The 20,241-nt window shown below is 32.6% G+C and overlaps 1 protein-coding gene across 1 annotated transcript; it reads right to left on the reverse strand.

The window, feature by feature from the left end:
• Positions 1–15,217: 15,217 nt before the first annotated feature.
• Positions 15,218–19,818, reverse strand: LOC101266840 (uncharacterized). The gene is made up of 2 exons (XM_004243045.1): positions 19,368–19,818; positions 15,218–15,297 (listed from the first exon to the last, which is right to left on the reverse strand). Exons 1-2 carry the CDS (start codon positions 19,816–19,818, stop codon positions 15,218–15,220), a joined length of 531 nt encoding a protein of 176 aa, XP_004243093.1.
• Positions 19,819–20,241: the final 423 nt, after the last annotated feature.

A 20,241-nucleotide genomic window follows, 5' to 3' on the forward strand; every position in this document is an offset into this window, starting at 1 on the left:
GAGTAATGCTTCCACTGAACCTTTACTGAAGCAATCTCTTTGGATAGTATGGAGTTTCCAGATATGACATCACATTTGGTGAACAGGCCTTCTATGACTATTTATGAGCAAAAGATATTTGGGAGGTTCAGACTAATGAATCCTCCTACTTATACTGGTGACTTAGCTGAGGATGCATATGAATTCATAGTTAGTTGTCATGAGAGGTTGCATAATCTTGGATTAGTGCCCTGGAAGTCGAAACCTGAGAACCCTGATGTAAGCCACCACGTCTGGTCCTAGGGCAGTCTCTCACAAAGTGTCCCATATCACCACACTCAAAGCAACCCCTACGAGACGCCGACTGATGAGAGGAACCGGAATGACCAGAATGCCCTCCACGAACTACAGGTCTAGAAGATGAACCCTGCGAAGTATGTATTGAGCTCGAAGAGTTATGCCCAGCGTAACCAGCTTCAGACGCTGGTATAGCAGCATGAATGGGTCTGCTGGACTGAGGGTGATAACCTCTGCCCAAGTAACCCCGACTCCTAGGCGGAGCACCACCATAATCACCTGAATAACGAGTCCTCTTGCCCTCTCGCTTACTAAATTATATTACATTGTTAGCAATTGGGTTAGTATTCAAATATATATATATATATATATATATATATATATATATATATATAAAATCGATCGAAGTCGAATAGTTGAATAGCTGCAGGTTAATGTTTTCTGTGATTTTGTCAAAAGAATTTATTATATATATTGTTAGTTTCAGAATGGTAGGAATAAGATTGAGCCAATCATTGTCCATGATTGCCAATGATTGGAATTTGATAAATATTCTAGAAAATTGGCACTTGTTTACAAATGGGTTTCTGCAAAAAAAAAATAATGTATACAATGATAATAGATTTTTTAGTTGGAAATTAATGGTGGAAATTTTTTTTTTATGTTTTTATGTTTGGATTATATAGTGGGGGTGATAAAAATGGATGCCAATCATTGGGCTACCATATGCCAATGATTGGCATGGGAGATGTTTGAAATGGGCAATGCCAACGAAGAAAGAAAAAAAACGTGAAAAGGGGGGAGGGGCGTTCCACTTCTGCCAATGGGTAGGAAGTTGGTTCGTGTTTTATTCGTATATTAAAATGCTAGTTTTTAATATATATTGGGATTGGTAATTAATTATTTGGTGTTATTTTATATGATCTAACATTGAATTTTAGTCCATTTGAAGAGGTTAGAGTTAAGTTCTTGGCTTGAAATTTAGCAAGTATGAAAAATTTGGCATGCCAATATATATCAAGATTTGGAGTTTGTTGAAAAAAATGAGTGAGTGTTAGCGTCTATGATAGACATATAATAATTTGAATGTCTACAAAAATTGCTTACTTACGAATATTGCAAAATTGGTAGATTGGGAATGTTCCGAAACCTTGCGAAAAGGAAAGGAAAAATCTTAAAAGATTCGTGGCACAAGCTCGGCATCTAACGTATGTTAAGACTTGTTAGACTTGTTGAAGGACGTTTTCCTAATCAAAGATTAAAAATAAAAATAGACAAAGGGGTAAGGGGAAAATATGGTGGTCTCGTATCAATGGTGTGACGGGCATTGGTACGAGTACCGGTGTTATAAAACGGAAAATTTCTATTATAGAATGTAAGTTGAAATTTGAGAATGCCAAAGCATATGAGCATTAGCTGATATATTATTGACTTGAGTTCCTTGTGTGATTGTGTTTTATTTATTTCACCCGTATAGTTGAGATAATTGAGGTGGTTATGTATTATATTCATATTGATTGAATGAGATGCATCATCATTCCCTCTATTGAAACAATATTGTGCACATGCATAGAGATGAGACTGAGTATAAGTTGGGCACGTGGAGATCGTCCGTGCTAGGGATGGTGAGATGTTAAGATTGTAATTTGGGCACGTGGAGACCGTCCGTGCGAAAATTGTTTGATATTATGATAGTGCGTTGAGATCGTCCGCATAGACACGTGGAGATCGTCCGTGTCGGTATATGGACCTCGCGAGTCCCCCATGGGTCATGAACTCTCGATGTATTTCCGAGGAGTATCATGTATATACGGTTGAGTGAGTACTGGGTATTCTGAGACATATCATTACATGGCATCATATTGCATTGCATTTCATCCCATCATTCATTCTTGATGACTATATGTTTCGTTTGGTGTTTGGAAAATATTAAATGTTGATTTCCTTTATTGATGAAACTTAAATAGTAAGTGTAATATATATATATATATATATATATATATATATATATATATATATATATATATATATATATATATATATATATATATATATATATATATATATATATATATATATATATATATATATATATATATATATATATATATACTTGTACAATCTAAGAATTTATTTTCTTATATAACTCCCGTCACTACTTTTTCGTTGTCGGTCAATGAGACATACTGGGTACACGTGGTTTCGTACTCATACTACGCTTGTTGTACTCTTTGTGGTGCAGATTCGATTCCGAGTAGAAGCACATCTCATGGAGCAATTTGAGTCCGAGCTTGGAGTTGTGGTGAGCTGCTTGGCTGTTCCGTGGCCCACACCTCCCTCTATCTTTTATTTATTCTGTTATTAGTATTCAAACAGGATATCCCTTATGTTAGATTTGTCATTTAGTTTCAGACTTGCATCGAATTTTAGAAGCTCTTGTACTTAAGACACCAATTCTTGGGGTGATATATTTTATCTTCCGCATTTCATACTTATAAGGAACTCAATGTTGGAGATTCTTGCTAAACGTTGGTCTTTTTTTACTCATTTGTTGGTTTAGTTGGGTTAATATGTTGGGTTGACTTACCTATTGATTGGGAACATAGGTGCCATCACGACTTGCCAAATTTGGGTCGTGACAAATTTGGTATCAGCGCGCTAGGTTCATCGGTCTCAAAAGTACAAGAGCAATGTCTAGTAGAGTCTTGCGAATCGCTATGAAGACGTCCATACCTATCTTCGAGAGGCTATAGGACATTTAGGAAATATTTTGTTCTTTTATTCCTTATCGTGCACACTTGACCTTGTAGAAATTATAATCTTGATTTCTCATTCTCTCTCAGATGGCGAGGAATCGTACATCGGCAAGTGGTGGTCAGGATCCTATTCCTGCGCCTACTTCTGGGAACACTGTCCAAGGTAGAGGTAGGAGACGAGCTCGAGGTCGGGGTAGGGGCCGTGTTGCACCACCTGTGGATGTTCAAGTACCAGTAGCTACTCAGGGTCGTGATAGGACCATACCTCCTGATGCAGAGGTTATTCATGGGGATGTGCAAGATCGTGTCGAGGGGGATGGGCCAGCTCAAGCTCCAACCAGTACTATTGTCCCCCCAGTGCTTCAAGATACCTTGGCTCGTATGTTAGGAATCCTAGAGGGGATGGCCCAGGCAGGAGCTTTGCCTTTCACTTCTGATATTGTACCAGTTCAGACTACCTATAACTCAGATAAGTTAGCCAAGATCTATATTCAAGAGATAGTTCGTTTGCATGGGGTTCCTATATCTATTATTTCTGATCGAGGCACCCAATTTACCTCTCATTTCTGGCGGTCTATGCAGAAAGAGTTGGGCACTCGGGTGGATCTTAGTACAGCCTTTCACCCTCAGACTGATGGTCAATCAGAGCGTACTATTCAGGTTCTCGAGGATATGTTGCGGGCGTGTGTGATTGACTTTGGTGGTCAGTGGGACCAGTTTTTGCCTCTAGCGGAGTTTGCTTACAATAATAGTTTTCACCCGAGCATTGAGATGGCACCATTTAAGGCTCTGTATGGCAGCTCTAGTACTTAAGACACCAATTCTTGGGGTGATATATTTTATCTTCCGCATTTCGTACTTATAAGGAACTCAATGTTGGAGATTCTTGCTAAGCGTTGGTCTTTTTTTACTCATTTGTTGGTTTAGTTGGGTTAATATGTTGGGTTGGCTTACCTATTGGTTGGGAACATAGATTGCAAAATTTGGGTCGTGACACATTTTTAATTAATTCCCTACATGATGGCCCTACTTTTGTAAAATAATTATAAGACAAAAGTTATTTCTTAGTGTGAACACATTATTTTTGAAAATTGTCCATATACCAAATTTTCAACAAAATTCAATTGATTCACATTTTTTAAACATTCTGATGAATATGATAATGGACCAGTTAACATGTTAAATCCATTATTAATCACAATTGCAATTCTCAAAATAAGGAATGCATCCAGTAAGCAAGGTTTTCAATAATAAAATTTTCATACAATTTAGAGCATGTTATGATATTTCCTTTTGTTCTCTTTAGACCTTTAAATTTCATGGCGTTACTTTTGGTTTTGAATTGTAAAATTAATTTTTGAAGTGTCTAATTTATTTGATTTCTCTTTTTATGTATAATCCCAAAACATATATCTCATTATCTAATTAATTGAGAAACATATATTTATTTATTACTATTATTTAATCATCAGTTAAAATCATTTTAACCAAATTATGTCAATTATTATTTTAACTACCTTACGTTAAATTAGTGCAATATGTATGATATTAAGTTTTGTTAATATTTTTAAATTCTCATTGTTGAGATAAAAACATTCATCCATCAGGTATATAAATTAGTATTTTAAAAAATGATTTCCTTACTATACTAAATTTTTCTCCTAATTTAATGAACATAAAGACAAAATGTAAAGTCATAATTTTTTTTTATCATTTTATCATTTTGTAAAGAATGAGATGATTCATTCTAATTTTTATCACGTAGGTCATTGTTTTTGTTTGTTAAACACCTATGAAACAAATTTGTAAGGGTACTCAAAATTAATCTAAAGATGGATTAGCACAAAATTTTTTATGATATATCGAGACTCATAATTTTAATCCATCTTGAATGATTTTCAAATAAAATAGAAAAAGAGTATCATTAAATTAATTATTTAATTCGAATATGTATGTTTGACATGATGGTAAAATAATCACGGGAACATCTGATATTTTATAATTATTACTTATCATGTTTATTTGAATATCAAAAATAATTTTTATTTTTGAATTTATGAGAAAGGATTAAATTTTTTTTATGTATCCTTAGATTGTAGAAACATTTTTTGGTCTTTACTAACTTTGTGCCCTTCTTGACCCCTCTCTAAAGGAGTATAACTGGAAGTCTTGACTATTGGGTGTAGTACTCATAAGTAGTTTTTTTCTCACTGTTCCTTGATTTGATTGAATATGTTGTCTTGCTTTCTCTCTCTCACACATGTCCTCCATAGTAATTTTTAAATGTGGCTATGAATTTTTATTAGTTTAGCGCTTTCTATTTCAAAATGTTTAATCTCTTTTTTCTTTTAGGAGCAGAAAGTAACTCTTTGAAAAGTACAAAGTAACGAAATATCCTGGCCATGAACAATATTTTCAATATCTTTATGTGATTTATGGTGCAAACTTCGAAGTACCAACACTGGTAGAAAAATGATATTTTCTGTTAATCATGAAGCATAGGATGGTAGATAGTGTAATGAGTCAATGACACATATGCTTGGATTTGATTTTGCAAGTGTATTAAAGGAAGTAATAGGTAAGTGTGATATATATGATTGTACGCAGGGGTGTTAAAGAATTTCAAAGATCGACCGAACCAATTGAGGAGAATAATATCGAACAGATTTAATAAATAAATATTATCGATTTACAAAATAAATATTTTAATAAAACTGTGGATTATTGTTAAGTGTGTACCGTGCCAAACAAGTATGATGTACTTTTCATTTTGTAAAAGAAAATCAAAAAAAAATCGAACTGAACAATTTTACATGTGTGTCAATATATTTATAAACAACTATAAATAATTATATATATATATATAAGACAAATCATTAATAAAAGATGGTATTTGTAATTTTCAGAAATTTATTAATTTTAACTTCAAAATTAAAGATATACAAAATAACGCATGTATCGAGAGACTTGCTATATGACATGTAGGAAGCATATAAAGGTAGTATATTGGTCAACAGATATTTATTGCATTGAACACAGATTCGTTGTATTAGATTAACTCTATAATTTGTCGCATTTACGGTCCACAATTTTGAATTTGAGCTTAAACAATAAGTAAATAGTTTTGACAACACCCAATATTATTTTAAATAATTTGTTATCTAAATGATTCTTTCAGGTTACATACGTTGTAGTTTTTTTTTAAAAAAATCATAAAGTTGAAAAGGCATTCCATCTACGACCAGTGGTATAATTAATTATAAATAAATATAAACAAGCGTATCATTCTATTATAGCTATGAAAGTGCCAGTATACATATAATGCTAACTGAAGTAGGGGTTGACATGCTATAATATGATACAGTCAAGGCCGTTTCAACAAATTTGGGGGCCTAAAGTAAAATTTTATTGAGAGGTTTTACTTTTTTAAAGTTATCATATAGAAATTATGTGGCTATAAAATACTTAATGTAACCTACTGTTTAAGTTCGATTAGATAAAATATACATAGACTTTATGAAGTAAGAATGCAAAAAAATAAATTTTCAATGAAAACAATATAATATAAAATTAGAATAATAAAACTTGACTCAAAACATTATAAAGTTTATATAATAATATTGAAATAGTTGCGTTAAATTTAATAAGTTAATATAATAATATTAAAATAGTATTAACTTGTTGTACTGTTTGAAATTCAAAGAAAACACTAAAAAAAGTTGGTTTTTTTTATAAACACAACAATATATTTTGCATAATGCCAAAATTTTTTGTGTTTGGTAGACTTTTTAATGAACAATAATGAGACAATAAAAATGGAAAAATGAATTAAAAAAGGTAAATGGGGGGGACAATAATGTTGGTTTATGATAATCCTCAAGGGGTAAAATTTATACGTGTCGGATATTTACATTAATTTAAGACGTGCATGTCATGTGTTTAAATTCATAGCTTATTTTATTTAACTTTAATTAATTAACATGTATTTTACTTTATTAAATCACATAATATTGGAAATTAAATTAATTTGGTGTAAACACTGACATGGATAATTTTTTTCTAACTTTTCAAGATATAAATAAGTCAACAAAGTAAGTAGTCATGTAAGTAAATATATTAATAATTAACTGCACATTATTATATTTCTCAATTATTTCAACAACACCCATATTAAATAAAGTAAACAATTACTGTTATTTTTTTCGATCCAAAAAAAATCTTTTCAAATTTTCAAAAACATGATATAAATATATATCCTTAAAAAAAATTGGGGGCCCCATATAGAGATTGCTTTAGTGGCCTTATGGTTGAGATACTCTGGACCTGTACGGTATTTGAGAGTTTTAGGATTAATTTTAATATTCGATTTTTAAAATATTATATTATTATTATACCAAATATATTTGATATACTAAAATTTGATTTCAATATTCTACGATTGAATATGCACGAATTAAATGAGGTTAAATTAATAAATAGGTTATTAATTTGGAAAATATTCAAATGAGCTGAGTAATTAATAATGAGTGAGTTAAATGTTACTTGTCCTATGATAAGCTAAGCAAGGTCATAATTTAAATCCGTTCAACTATTAAGAAAATCTGAATTTCATTATTTATTTTATTTGTAATTTATTTAAGTATCGAATAAGTTTTTTATTTTTATTTTATATATATAAAATATCAAGTACAAAAATCTATATGAATAGATTTCAACAAGTTTTCTCAAGCTTTTCAATGGTCAATTATGGCAATGTCAGGCTAACTTTTAAAAGAATAAAGTTGAGTATGTCAAAATGAGTTAAATAAATAAACTAATTATATTTCTATAAGCTAATATTTAGAGTCAAAAGCATGACCAAATTTTGAAAAGAAAAATAAGTTTAGGATGAAAATAAAGTCAAACCACGTAGGTTTACTTTGAGGTTATATGAACTCATGGGGAAAATTCATATTAATAAATACATTATTAGAATGAGCTATTTATTCAAAATTACACATTACTAACATCATCAATTTTTATTATTCAAAAGAAATACTCAAGTCACTTTGAAAAAAAGTCTTACATTCAAAGTCTTAGCTTATTTCAAAATCTCAAAAAACTTTAATCATCCTCTTTGAGAACTTATTTCAAATAACCCTCTTTGAGATAACAACATTATATCCCGATAAAACTTATTTCAAATAACCAAACAACTAAAGAAATTAAGACAACTTTCAATTTAAGCTAAGAAATTAGGAACATGACTTTGCTAACTTTCAATTTAAGCAAAGAAATTAGGAACATGACTTTGCCAAATACGAAAATTGTTGGTGTAGTATATTGTACTACAAAACAATAAATTACAGTTGAAAACAAAATAACAAAAATGAATATATATATATATATATATATATATATGAATCAATATATATATTCAGGTTGAGGCGTTGTCTCGCTTTCTTTAAGGAGACTCAAGCTCAATGCGTCATAATCTTTACCGATCTAGTAGTAATACTATTGATTTTCCCCTTCCAGGATACAACATGCCCAAAAATATAATGTCATACAACTCCGGACTAGTTGAGGAGCCGAAAGCTCCACAAAAGAACATCTTTCTTCAACAAATAACTTCTCTCTTTTTGTGTAGTGAATATCGTTAAAGACTTAAAATATTTTCTTTGTTTCAACTCTCTTTTTCACTACTACATACTATAATATTATTTTGCACTTCTCATCTTTCTTGAGATACTTTCACATATATTTTCTTGTATATTTCATCGTTGCAACTCCAAGGAAGACCACTATTTATAGGTGATAAATTCTTCCTTGCAATAAATGAGAAGACAATGAATAGTAAATTGGGTAAGTGGATGTCATATAAGTTGTATAGTTTACAAGAATAAAGAGCTAGAATAATGAGTGGAAATAAAAGAGTTGATAATTACAAGAGTTACTAGAACTAATGACCAAGAGTAATGAGATACAAATGTAATGCCCATCAATGAACATTACATGACACATAATGTAACATATGATATATTTCAAATGATCTTAAAATTTCACACTAACAAAAACTACCATAGATTGCACCTTACCTAAAGTTATAACATTATATAAGGTAGGCTAAAGAAAACAACATTGGATTCACAAAACTCACCCTGGACACAATTGAATTATAACCACTTTTTGGAATGAAGAAGGCATATTATACATGACTTAATAAGTATTTAAGCATGGACAAGCTATATTCAATAAGATTAAACCTTAAGGCCATGAATGATACACAAAAAATATGAATCATGAGGGGTTCTAGCATGCACAAAACAGAACTACGCTAATTTAACATATATCATCAAAATCAATTTACTTAGATACACGATAAGGAAATAATATTTTTATCTACGCACTGTAAGAGTAACTAAACCAAATTTAAAAAATAAAGATGCATAGCTACTTCACTTCCTTGAAATTATTGCAAATTTTATAAAATAAATTATTTCAAATCATTTGTAATCAAAGCGATAGATGATTATTCTATTGTAGTGGGTTAAAACTGGGTGTCAACACCAATAACTCAAAAATTACAAGTGTTACTGTGCATCTTTAACAAAAAAATTGTTGATTATGTAAATTGCAGGGTATATAAACTTGTGTTTTACCCTTTTGATTTTTTGTTATATTACTAGAAATATTAAGAGGATGTTGTTTGGCATTATGGGTTGTATCATGGGAAGTAAAAAACATTTAAGCTATTAATATTTTGGCTAGTGTTTTATTGATAGTAGTCAAATCACTTGTGTGGTGTCTCTATTTTGATATTTTTCTTCTATTTGAGTATCTTAACTAATATTTAATGCTCTAAATATCATCTATTTTTCTAAATTTAGCACAAGTTATAATGAAAAACATGATGTAGTATTCTTTTTACGAAAATTGATCGAAAGAAACGCCATCGATAGGCATGATAAATTGAACAAGTCTTACGTCTTACTCCATGTGGTTCAATATATACGTGATTGTTTCATATAATGATCCATACCTTTATATGCTTCAGTTAATATATATATATATATATATATATATATATATATATATATATATATATACAGGCTTAAGTCATGTGCAGCCACTTAAAGTTGTCCGTAAAATTCACTTAGACACCTTAACTCATTCATATGCCGATTGAACACCTTATTTGTTCAAAAATCATTTCCATTAAACACAAAAAGCTGACATGGCAAAAAATGTGTAGTGCACTCTCTTTGAGCGCGTTAAGTTATGAAAAATAATATATTTTCTTTTTTTTTTTCATTAACTTTTACACCTAATTTAATTTTTTTAAAAAATTAAAAAAAAAAAGAAGAAACATACATCTTCTTCCCCAATATTGCTGCAACTATTCTTCCACCATTTTCATAATCTTTTTACATACGCTACACACCACCACTTCCACCTCTCTCTTTCTCTCACCCTCTATCGTTCTTCTTCTTCTGCTTTTCCTTTTTCTTTCTTATGTTGATTTAAGTTTCAAATATCTTGACGAAGTCCTATTAATTATGATGAAAAAGATATGAATAGATTTTTTTTGGACAAAAACTTGTTATTATTATTTTTCAATTTTAACAAATTTTAATTAATGATTAAGAAAAAGTGTGATTGGAAGAAATACCATTTCCAATATTGAATTAGATTCAAGGAAAGAGGTAGGTGGGTTGATCGAAAAAAAAACATATAATTTCAAATTAAAAGGAAAAACGTCAAAGTGAAAATGGTTATTCGAAACGTGATTCGATTTTGTGTCTTTTGGTAAAAAAAATGTGGAATTTAAAGTTGGAGTTGGGTGGGAGTGGTTCTGGGAAGAAGAAGAAGAAGAAAAGGGAAGGTTGCTCTTTTTTAATTTTTTTTTTCTCAAAAAATAATTTTTATTTATTTAATTGTGTTTTTCTGGGCCCAATGCCAGATGTCTCTTTTTTATTAGCTACCATGCCATGTCAGCCGCGAGTGTATGACACACCATCTTTATTTTTAGTTGATTGTTAAAATATGTTCGATAGGTATTTTTTTAAACTAAAAAAGGTGTTCAATTGAAACAAGTCTAAGATAAGGTGCCTAAATGAAATATGTGGACAACTTTAAGTGGTTGTAGATGACTTAAGCCATATATATATATACATACATACATACATACATACATACATACATATATATATATACATATATACATATATATATACATATATATATATACATACATATATATATATACATATATATATATACATACATATATATATATACATATATATATATATACATACATATATACAAATATACATACATATATACACATATACATACATGTATACATACATATATATATATATTTATATATATATATATATATATATATATATATATATATATATATATTTGTTTCAATCTAATATCGATTTTTTTAAGCATATAAAGGCATGATAAATTAAACAAGTATTACTTCCTACTTCAAATAATGCATGCATCGAGAGACTACAATTTGTCAAACAGATTTCGTTGTATAAGATTGACTCTATTTATCGCACTTCTGGTCTACAATTTTGAATATGAGCTTAAAAATAAGTAAACAGTATTGGCTGGCTGCACCCAAATATTTTAATAAATTTGTCATCTAAATGATTGTTTCATGTTGACTACCAAGACCAGAAATTACATGTAGTTTTTCTTAAAAAATCATAAAGTTGTAAAGGCATTCCATCTACAACCAGTTGTATAATTAAACTACATATAAAAAAACATACCTTTCAACTATAGTTAAGACAGTGCCAGTATACACATAATGCTAACTGACCAAAAATTAGGGGCGAATATGGTGTCATAGGGTACGACATTAGAAAGTGTTAATATATCAGCAATTTTGACATTTGATTTTTAAATATTATGTTATTACTGTTGCGCTCCATTTTTTGTTAAATGGGTTTTGTGCACGACTTAACAACTCTTTTGGGATTTTGAATTTGGAGTCGCCATCTAATGAATTAAGGCGCGTTAGGGCACCTATCTAACCTAACTAAGTCTAGCTAAGGTCAACGAGCCAGAGATCAGGGTGAGAGTTCAAATTACCTCGAGGGGAAGGTGTTAGGCATCCCTCGAGGTCCACAAATGTGGGTTCCGGCCGTGGCTCATGCAATCTATGTGGGGGTTACAAGTAGCAATCAAGGTCACTTCATTATTATTTAATAATATGTTTGCTAAGTGATGACATAAAATTAAGCAATTAATTTTTTATTTCATTTTTTTTAGTTAATTTAAACATGCAAGGCTAGGTGATATCAATAAATAAACAAACAAACTCATATTTTTATTTATTTTGACATACGCGACTATGTTATAAACAAATCGAACAAATAACTCATGTTATTATTTTAATTAATATTAATATGCAAGTGTAAGTGATAAAATATTGAGCAAATATTAAGCAATTAATAAAGAGATAAACAAAAGACATAATATGCACAAAAGATATAGAAGATAGCTCGATTTTATTATGCTACACCAAACAAGAATAATATGTGGAAAAGTAAAGTTTTGAAAAGTTGAGCAAGTTTTGCATAGAAAATTTTATTAAAAAAAATGTTTGTTTCATTATAGGGGTGATGCCACGATATTGTTAATCGCGCTCCTCCACCATAGAAACAATTTTGATTTGAGGCCGGTCTTAGAAAAATAACAATAGTTTATATTTTTGAAAATGGTTTAAGAGATTAGTTTGCATATAGGCACATAAATATTTACATATAAATACACAATTCCTTTTGAAAATCATGGGTAGGTGGTACTTCTGGGGACGCGTCGGTTTAATTTGAAAATTGGAACTAGACCTCGTAATTCCTTTGACTTTCCCAATAACGATATGTTAGGAGATAATGCTTATAATTTATTTTTTTAAAACGAATGTCATAATCAATCCAAAGCTTTAATGGAGGATTGAACAATGACTTTAAAAAAAAAACATGTTGCAAAACTTTGTAAAAAAAAGAAGAAAAAACTAGTAGAACATTGATGTAGTAAATTTATTAAATGCAAAGATTTCACTATGTAATATATTCAAAATCCAAGTAATTTGTTAAATGCATGAAATGATTTTAATTTATTATCATTATTATTTTTTTTAAAAATATATTGCATCATAAATGCGGAAATCTTCAAGAGGGCAAATAAAAGATTACTAATTAATAATATTAGCTAATTTAAAAAGGGGGGGAGGGGGGAGGAAATATGCACAACAAATTTTATTGGAGTAGGTATGCTAAAAATCTATTTACAAACCTACAAACATGATTTCTTGGTGAACATGTAGAAATTAGTAAGGACATTAACAATCATGACATCGATACTTTTACAAGATTCGCTTTCTCTTGTTAAGTTCATTAGCATGCTAAAAAAATTATTAACATATAAAAGCTAAGATCTAGGTTACTAACTTTATTAATGTTACAAGCTCCCATTGGTTCAAACTAATTAAACAAGACAAACAAATAATTGATTTTAAATAGACTATTTGGGTGATTCCAATATGTTGCCTCTTCTAATGACATTAGTGATAGACGGAAAATTTATATCAATCACATAGATAAAAAACGTAATAAGCAAAGAAAACAATTAGCATGTATATATATCCCCCTCCCCGTATAGCCAATCCCCCAAATCTTATATCATATACGAGAGTTTCAGTGTTATACGAATATTACAAAAAAAAATTAAATAAATAAATAAGAAATATATTCAAATATGTGATCTCTCTTCTTCAACTTTAACTTCAAGTTTGAAACCTGTCAAAACAATCACATAACTACACAAATAATCAAATTTATTTTGGACAAAATGAGACACATATGCAATTATTTAACAACTTGTACATAACAAAAGGAATAGAACAATGAGCTTACACAAATGTACGAATACAAAAAAATAATAATGTAAATGCTAATTAAGAATACTAACCGGTTAAGCAGATTAGGAATGGTAGCAATGAAAACAAGTTGATTAAACCTTTACTCGAACAAAAGCAAAGTAGCACTTGAAAGTTACCAAAAACTTATTTCGTTCAAGAGTAGCAAGAGAGCAATGAGAGAGTTAAGAAGTCTAGTTCATGTGTTAAGAGATAATGAATGAGTTGATGAGAGAACTTATGATTGAGAGTGAATGAGAGTGTTAAAAGAATGCAAAGGGGGTGTCTTATATAGTAGAAGAGGGGGGAACAAATAAGGTAAACAAATATTTTTTAAGGAATCAATTAATATTCTATTTTCCTTATTATAAAAGAGGACCAAATCAGAAAGTTTTAAAATATTTCATTACCAAATATAAACAAGTAAGAATAAATTAAGAGAGTAATATTTTTTTCCTTAAATAAAGAAGAATTTAAAATCAAAAAATATTTTAATTTATTTCAGTTCAATCAAATATAGCTTTTTCTAAAATATAACAAGTAAGAATCAATTCAACTTGAATTAAGCCAACTATGATCAATTAATAATAGCCAACAAATAATGAGGAAAACTTGTCTTACAAGGAGACACAAAATCGTTCCAAATTAGCACAGTACCATAAAATCACCTTAGTATTGATTAACCAATATTGTGCAAATCAGACAAGCAAGAAACTTTTATTTTGCTACCTTAGATAAAGAGAATTTAAAAAGTAGCAGGATCACTAAACAGATAGGAGCACAAGCTAATGAATTGCTTGTACTTAACAAAGGAATAATCAATAACCAACAAACAAACCCATTTATGCCTTTTCTTGCCAAACCAGTTTCGATACAGTGTATGCAAACGAGTCATAATTATTCAGAACTATTACGACAAACTAAAATCAGATCAGAATATCATAGCACATGCTTTCTTTACAGAAAAAAATTAAGCAATAATTCACTAGATTAGCAGAACAAACCAGCAATTCTGTTGTAATTTGTAACACTTCATCAACAAAATTATAACAAGTATAATGAACAAAGTTAAATTATTGACAAGAATATATAAATTATAAGAAGAACAAACTGAATAGTAATAGAATGAAGGATATACTGCAATGGATCTGTTGAGATCAGTCTATAAATGACCCCCAAAACTTTGAACTACGCCGGAGTTTATTATCGCAATTGTTGGAGCTCGCCGGTTGCTGCCTATTTGGAGCTACTGATGGTTTCACATGTGAATGCCAGGTTGTTTGTTCATGATAGCCGGAACTGCTGTTCGTCGTGGCTGCTGGTGTTGCAACTGCTTCCCTGCAAAAAAAAAAAAGAGTAAAGAGAAGAATAAGGGGGGAGGGAAGAGACGGAGGTGGAGAGAGGAGAAGAGAAAAATAAGGGCAGAGAGAGTGGGGGAGAGGGAAAGGGGGAGGAAGGAATGACGAGAGGCAGAAGAGAGAGGGGTGCGGCTGCTGGCTGGTTACTGGAGTCCATCGCTGGTCGTCGTGGCTGCTGCTGCTGGCGGTCAGTCGAGGAGGAAAGGAGGAAAAGAAGAAGGGAGGAGAGAAGCGGGGAGAAGGCAGGAAAGACGGGAAGGGAAAGAGGTCGCCGCTGACTCTCGTTGGAAAGCGAGAGAGGAGCAGGCTGGACGGTCAAAAAGGAGAGAAGAAGATAGGGATATGTCGGCTGGAGAGGAAGAGGAGGGGAGGAGGATGGCTGCGAGTGGCTGCTGGCTTCGCTGGTGACGGAGTCTCTCACCGGAAAGAATGGGTGAGAGAGAGAGAGAGGGGAGACAACTCTCTTTTTGGAGAAGAGAGGGAGAGAAAATGGAGTGCCTTTTGGTGTTGAGAGAATAGGAGATTTAATCGCAATCGTTAGATTAGATTGAGATGGAGGGTTAGGATTCGATCTAGGATTTATTTTTAAGATGGATGGATGAGATGAAGTCTTAGTATTAGATGAGACAAGATATGGAATGACTAAAAATGCAATTAAATTGGCTAGAATTTAAATGAAAGAGGAGTTCTGATTGAAATAAAATTAAATTGGAGTAGCTAGAAAATTGAAATAAATTATAATAGAATAGGCTAGAATTTAAATAGTTTTATGGAAAGTGTAGGAATTACTATTTAATTAAAATACTACATTAAAGTATTTTTTATGTAAATGAAAATCATTTAAATTTTTAATACATTTGAAATTCATTAATGATTTTAAAATATTTAATAATATTTACAATAATTATATTAAGTGAACAGACTAGAATATATAATTTTCAAGCAAAAATTGATTAAAATTCTAAACTTTAAATAGATTTTAAAATACGTATTTAATCGAATAGTAATCCTAAAAAGGGTCAAAGGTCGGTCAAAATTGGGTGTCAACAGCTTCCCCTTGGTTGATTGAGAATGAAGAATGAATTATCAGGCAATCAACATTGACTTAGTAGCCGATTTTGTCCGACCGACGAGAGATGTCTGTTGGATCAATTGAAACGATATAGAGTTGAAAAAGGGTACGACCGAGACTTTGGTATTAAGTCGCCTACATATATCTGGTTATACGAGAATCAGGTCGTGTGTAGTTATAGATTCAAGAGCAAATGAAACTCTTAAAAGTTGAAAGAGCGCTAAGGTATTTGGAAGGCACGATATCGGCTAGAATGGATAAGATTAGAGTAGCGAGAAAAGAGAGATTGAGAGGTTAGAAGAGCATGACAGAAAAGCAGGAAGAGCATAATAGAGTGAGTTTATCAGCCTTTGAGCAAGGTTCGGAGTATGAGTAGCAAAGAATTGATAGGGTATTTGTTGTGATAGATGATAGCATGATAACTGTAATGAAGGGGCGATCGATCATATCTGCAAATTCTAGATAAAATTTAGCTTATAAATAGATAAAGTATGATCAACAATGATAAAATTTGAGTTCTAAATAAATGACAAGAGGTGACAAGAAGCGTATCTGCTTTGAGATGCCCTCGTAGTTCAAGCCTCGATAGTCTTTGTCCCATCTCTGAAGAATAACGTCAAACTCCAACAGATGTGATAATTTAGCGATATAATACTATAGACGAAAATTGTTTGTTGTAAGGAAAGTCTAAACGCTATTTTAAGGCGAGTGAGCCTAAGTGTCATTTTAAGGCGGACGGCCTAAAAATGTCCTGTGAGGCGGACAAGCCTAAATGTCCTTTTAAGGCGGACGAGCCTAAATGTCATGTTGTAAGGCGGACGAACTTAAATGTCATTTTGAGGCGGACGAGCCTAAATATCCTATAAGAAGGATGAGCCTAAGTGTCGCTTTGTAAGGCAGACGAGCCTAGATGTCACATTGTAAGCGGACGAGCCTAAATGTCGCCTTTTAAGGCGGACGAGCCTAGATGTCTCATTGTAAGGCGGATGAGCCTAGATGTCGCATTGCAAGGCAGACGTGCCTAAATGTCGCATTGTAAAGCGGATGAGCCTAAATGTCGCATTGTAAGGCGGACGAGCCTTGATGAAGAGACAGTAGGTCACAGTGGCGAGTTGAATCCGAAGATATCTTCATGGTAGCCTGAATGATAGATGATTAGCGAAACGATAGTGCGAGTAGCCAAGACTTTGTCAGAGCCTTTGTTTGTAAGCAAGTGCACAGCCGTTCAAAAGATGGTTTTGTCTGTAATCTGCATAGCTGTAATTTGACTTAAATAGAATGGTTAGAGTAGAATAAGCGGTAAATATAAACATGATGCACTTTCCCATGTCGACCATGATGTTGGCCGTAAGACTATTAAAAATGATGTCTTAGGTTATGATGTCTAGGGCCATGATACGCAAAATGTATCCTTAGGTCATGAAAATGTTGCCTGCAGGACATGAAAATGACGTCTTTCGACTGTGACACCTTCGGATCATGATAGATAGAAATTAAACCCTTAGGCCATGATATGATATCCGCAGGCCATGAGGATGATGCCTTTAGACTATGACGCCTTAGGAACATGATGTGCATAAAATAAGTCTTCAGGCCATGACATGAAGTCCGCAGGCCATGAAAGATGATGCCTTTAGAGGATTATGCCTTTGGGATATAAGTAATGAGTAAAAAGAGTGTATCTATTTTTGGCATCTGTTAATACTTGTGACTTGATTTGATTCGGTCACATGTAAACTTCATGCACGATGCAATCTTGGGATTATGCAAACTTTGGGCACAATGCAGTCTCGGGCACAATGCGATGATGCATTTCTTCGGGCACATGCATTATCGGGCACATGCAATGATGCATTTCTTCGGGCGCATGCAATATCGAGCACATTCAATGATGCATTTCTTCGGGCACATGCAATATCGAGCACATGTAATGATGCATTTCTTTGGGCACATGCATTATCGAGCACATGCAATAATGGATTTCTTCGCGCATGCAATATCGGGCACATGCAATGATGCATTTCTTCGGGCACATGCAGTATCGAGCACATGCAATGATGCATTTCTTCGGGCATATGAAGTATCGGGCACATGCAATAATGCATTTCTTCGGGAACATGTAATATCGAGCACATGCAATGATGCGTTTCATCGAGCATAATGCGATCTCGGGCATAATGTAGTCATGTAAGCCTAGATCTCACACATCGTGCAATTTCATAGTTGAATGAGGAGGGTATGTAGTAGCTTGGACATCCACCTTGTTGGAAGGGTCGAGTGTCATTTGTCGGGCTCAAATGTGGTATGTTGATTGTTGAAGTTGCCTTTGTATATGTACCTATATTTTATACGTTCAAAGAAAAATAGTTAGTTTAAAGGGGGGAGGTTGATCTGTATCCATGATTTGGCACAGCGTGCTCCTTTGGCTCACCATCCACACCTCTTCGAGCGTCTGTTTTTCATAAAAAGGGAGAGGAAACTTTGAAAGATTTTGAAATTATCATTTAGTAAAAGCTGATGTAGAATCTTTGACCATGGCATAGGTTGAGACTTTACAACGTCTGACTCAAAAGTAGAGCTATCATTTGATCTTCGTTATAAGTTGACTGCTTTTTGAGAAAAACTTTTTGCGAAATTTTTAAGTTTACTCAAAAATTCTGCCCTAGTATGAAGATGTGCAAGGAGAAATCTTGATGGAATTTTTGAGATTCTCTCAAAAATTCTGCCCCAGTTATCAATAGAAGGAAAATAAAAATTTTATTTATAATAAGACCGAACCCCATAGGAGCGCCTACATATCTACTCTTAAACGGGAATCAGGTCTGACGTAGTTTCAAATTACAAAAGAGCATGAATCAATCTCTAGATGTAATATTTTTTCACAGAATCTAAATTGATAGGTTTCGGCCAAACTTCTCCATTCATTTATGCAAGTATGAGGACCACTCCTGTCACTACTCGAGAGACTATGTACGGACCTTGGCAGTTTGGTGAAAATCTACCCTTTGCTTCGTATTGATTTGGGAAAATTCGCTTTAAAACTAGTTGCCCAGGTGAGAAATGTTTGTGTTTAACCTTCTTGTTGAAAGCTGTGGCCATTCTATTCTGATAGAGATGACCATGACAAATGGCGTTAATTCTTCTTCCATCTATTAATGTGAAATTCTCTGCCCGACCTTGTATCCAGTCAGCGTCACTCAGTTTTGCTTCTTGGATGATCCTTAGGAAAGGTATCTCTACTTCGACGGGTATCACAGCTTCAGTGTCGTATACTAAGAAGTAAGGTGTAGCCCCTGTGGAAGTTTTGATTATGGTACGATACCCCAGAAGTGCGAAAGGTAGCTTTTCCTTCCAGTGTTTGTGGTTATCGATCATCTTGCGCAATATCCTTTTGATGTTTTTGTTTGCAACCTCAACAACCCCGTTCATTGTGTCCTGTATGTTGTAGAGTTTCGATGACTGATCTTGAACTTCTTACACATTGATCTCATTAGGTCACTGTTTAGGTTGGTGCTGTTGTTGGTGATGATTGACTCAGGAATTCCGAACCTAAAAATAATGTTATTTTTGACAAAGTCATCCACAACTTTCTTTGTCACTGATTTATGAGAGGTGGCCTCAACCTACTTGGTGAAATAGTCAATTGCGACAAGAATGAATCTTTGCTCGTTGGATGCCGTTGGCTCGATTGGACCAATGACGTCCATGCCTCATGCTGCGAACGGCCAAGGTGAACTAGTGACATGGAGTTCATTGGGGGGTACTCGAATCATATCTGTGTGAGTCTGACATTGACGACATTTTTGGACGTAGTGAATGCAGTCTGTCTCCATAGTTAGCCAATAATATCCT

This window comes from Solanum lycopersicum, chromosome 7, assembly GCF_036512215.1.
Source record: "Solanum lycopersicum chromosome 7, SLM_r2.1".
NCBI lineage: Eukaryota > Viridiplantae > Streptophyta > Magnoliopsida > Solanales > Solanaceae > Solanum > Solanum lycopersicum.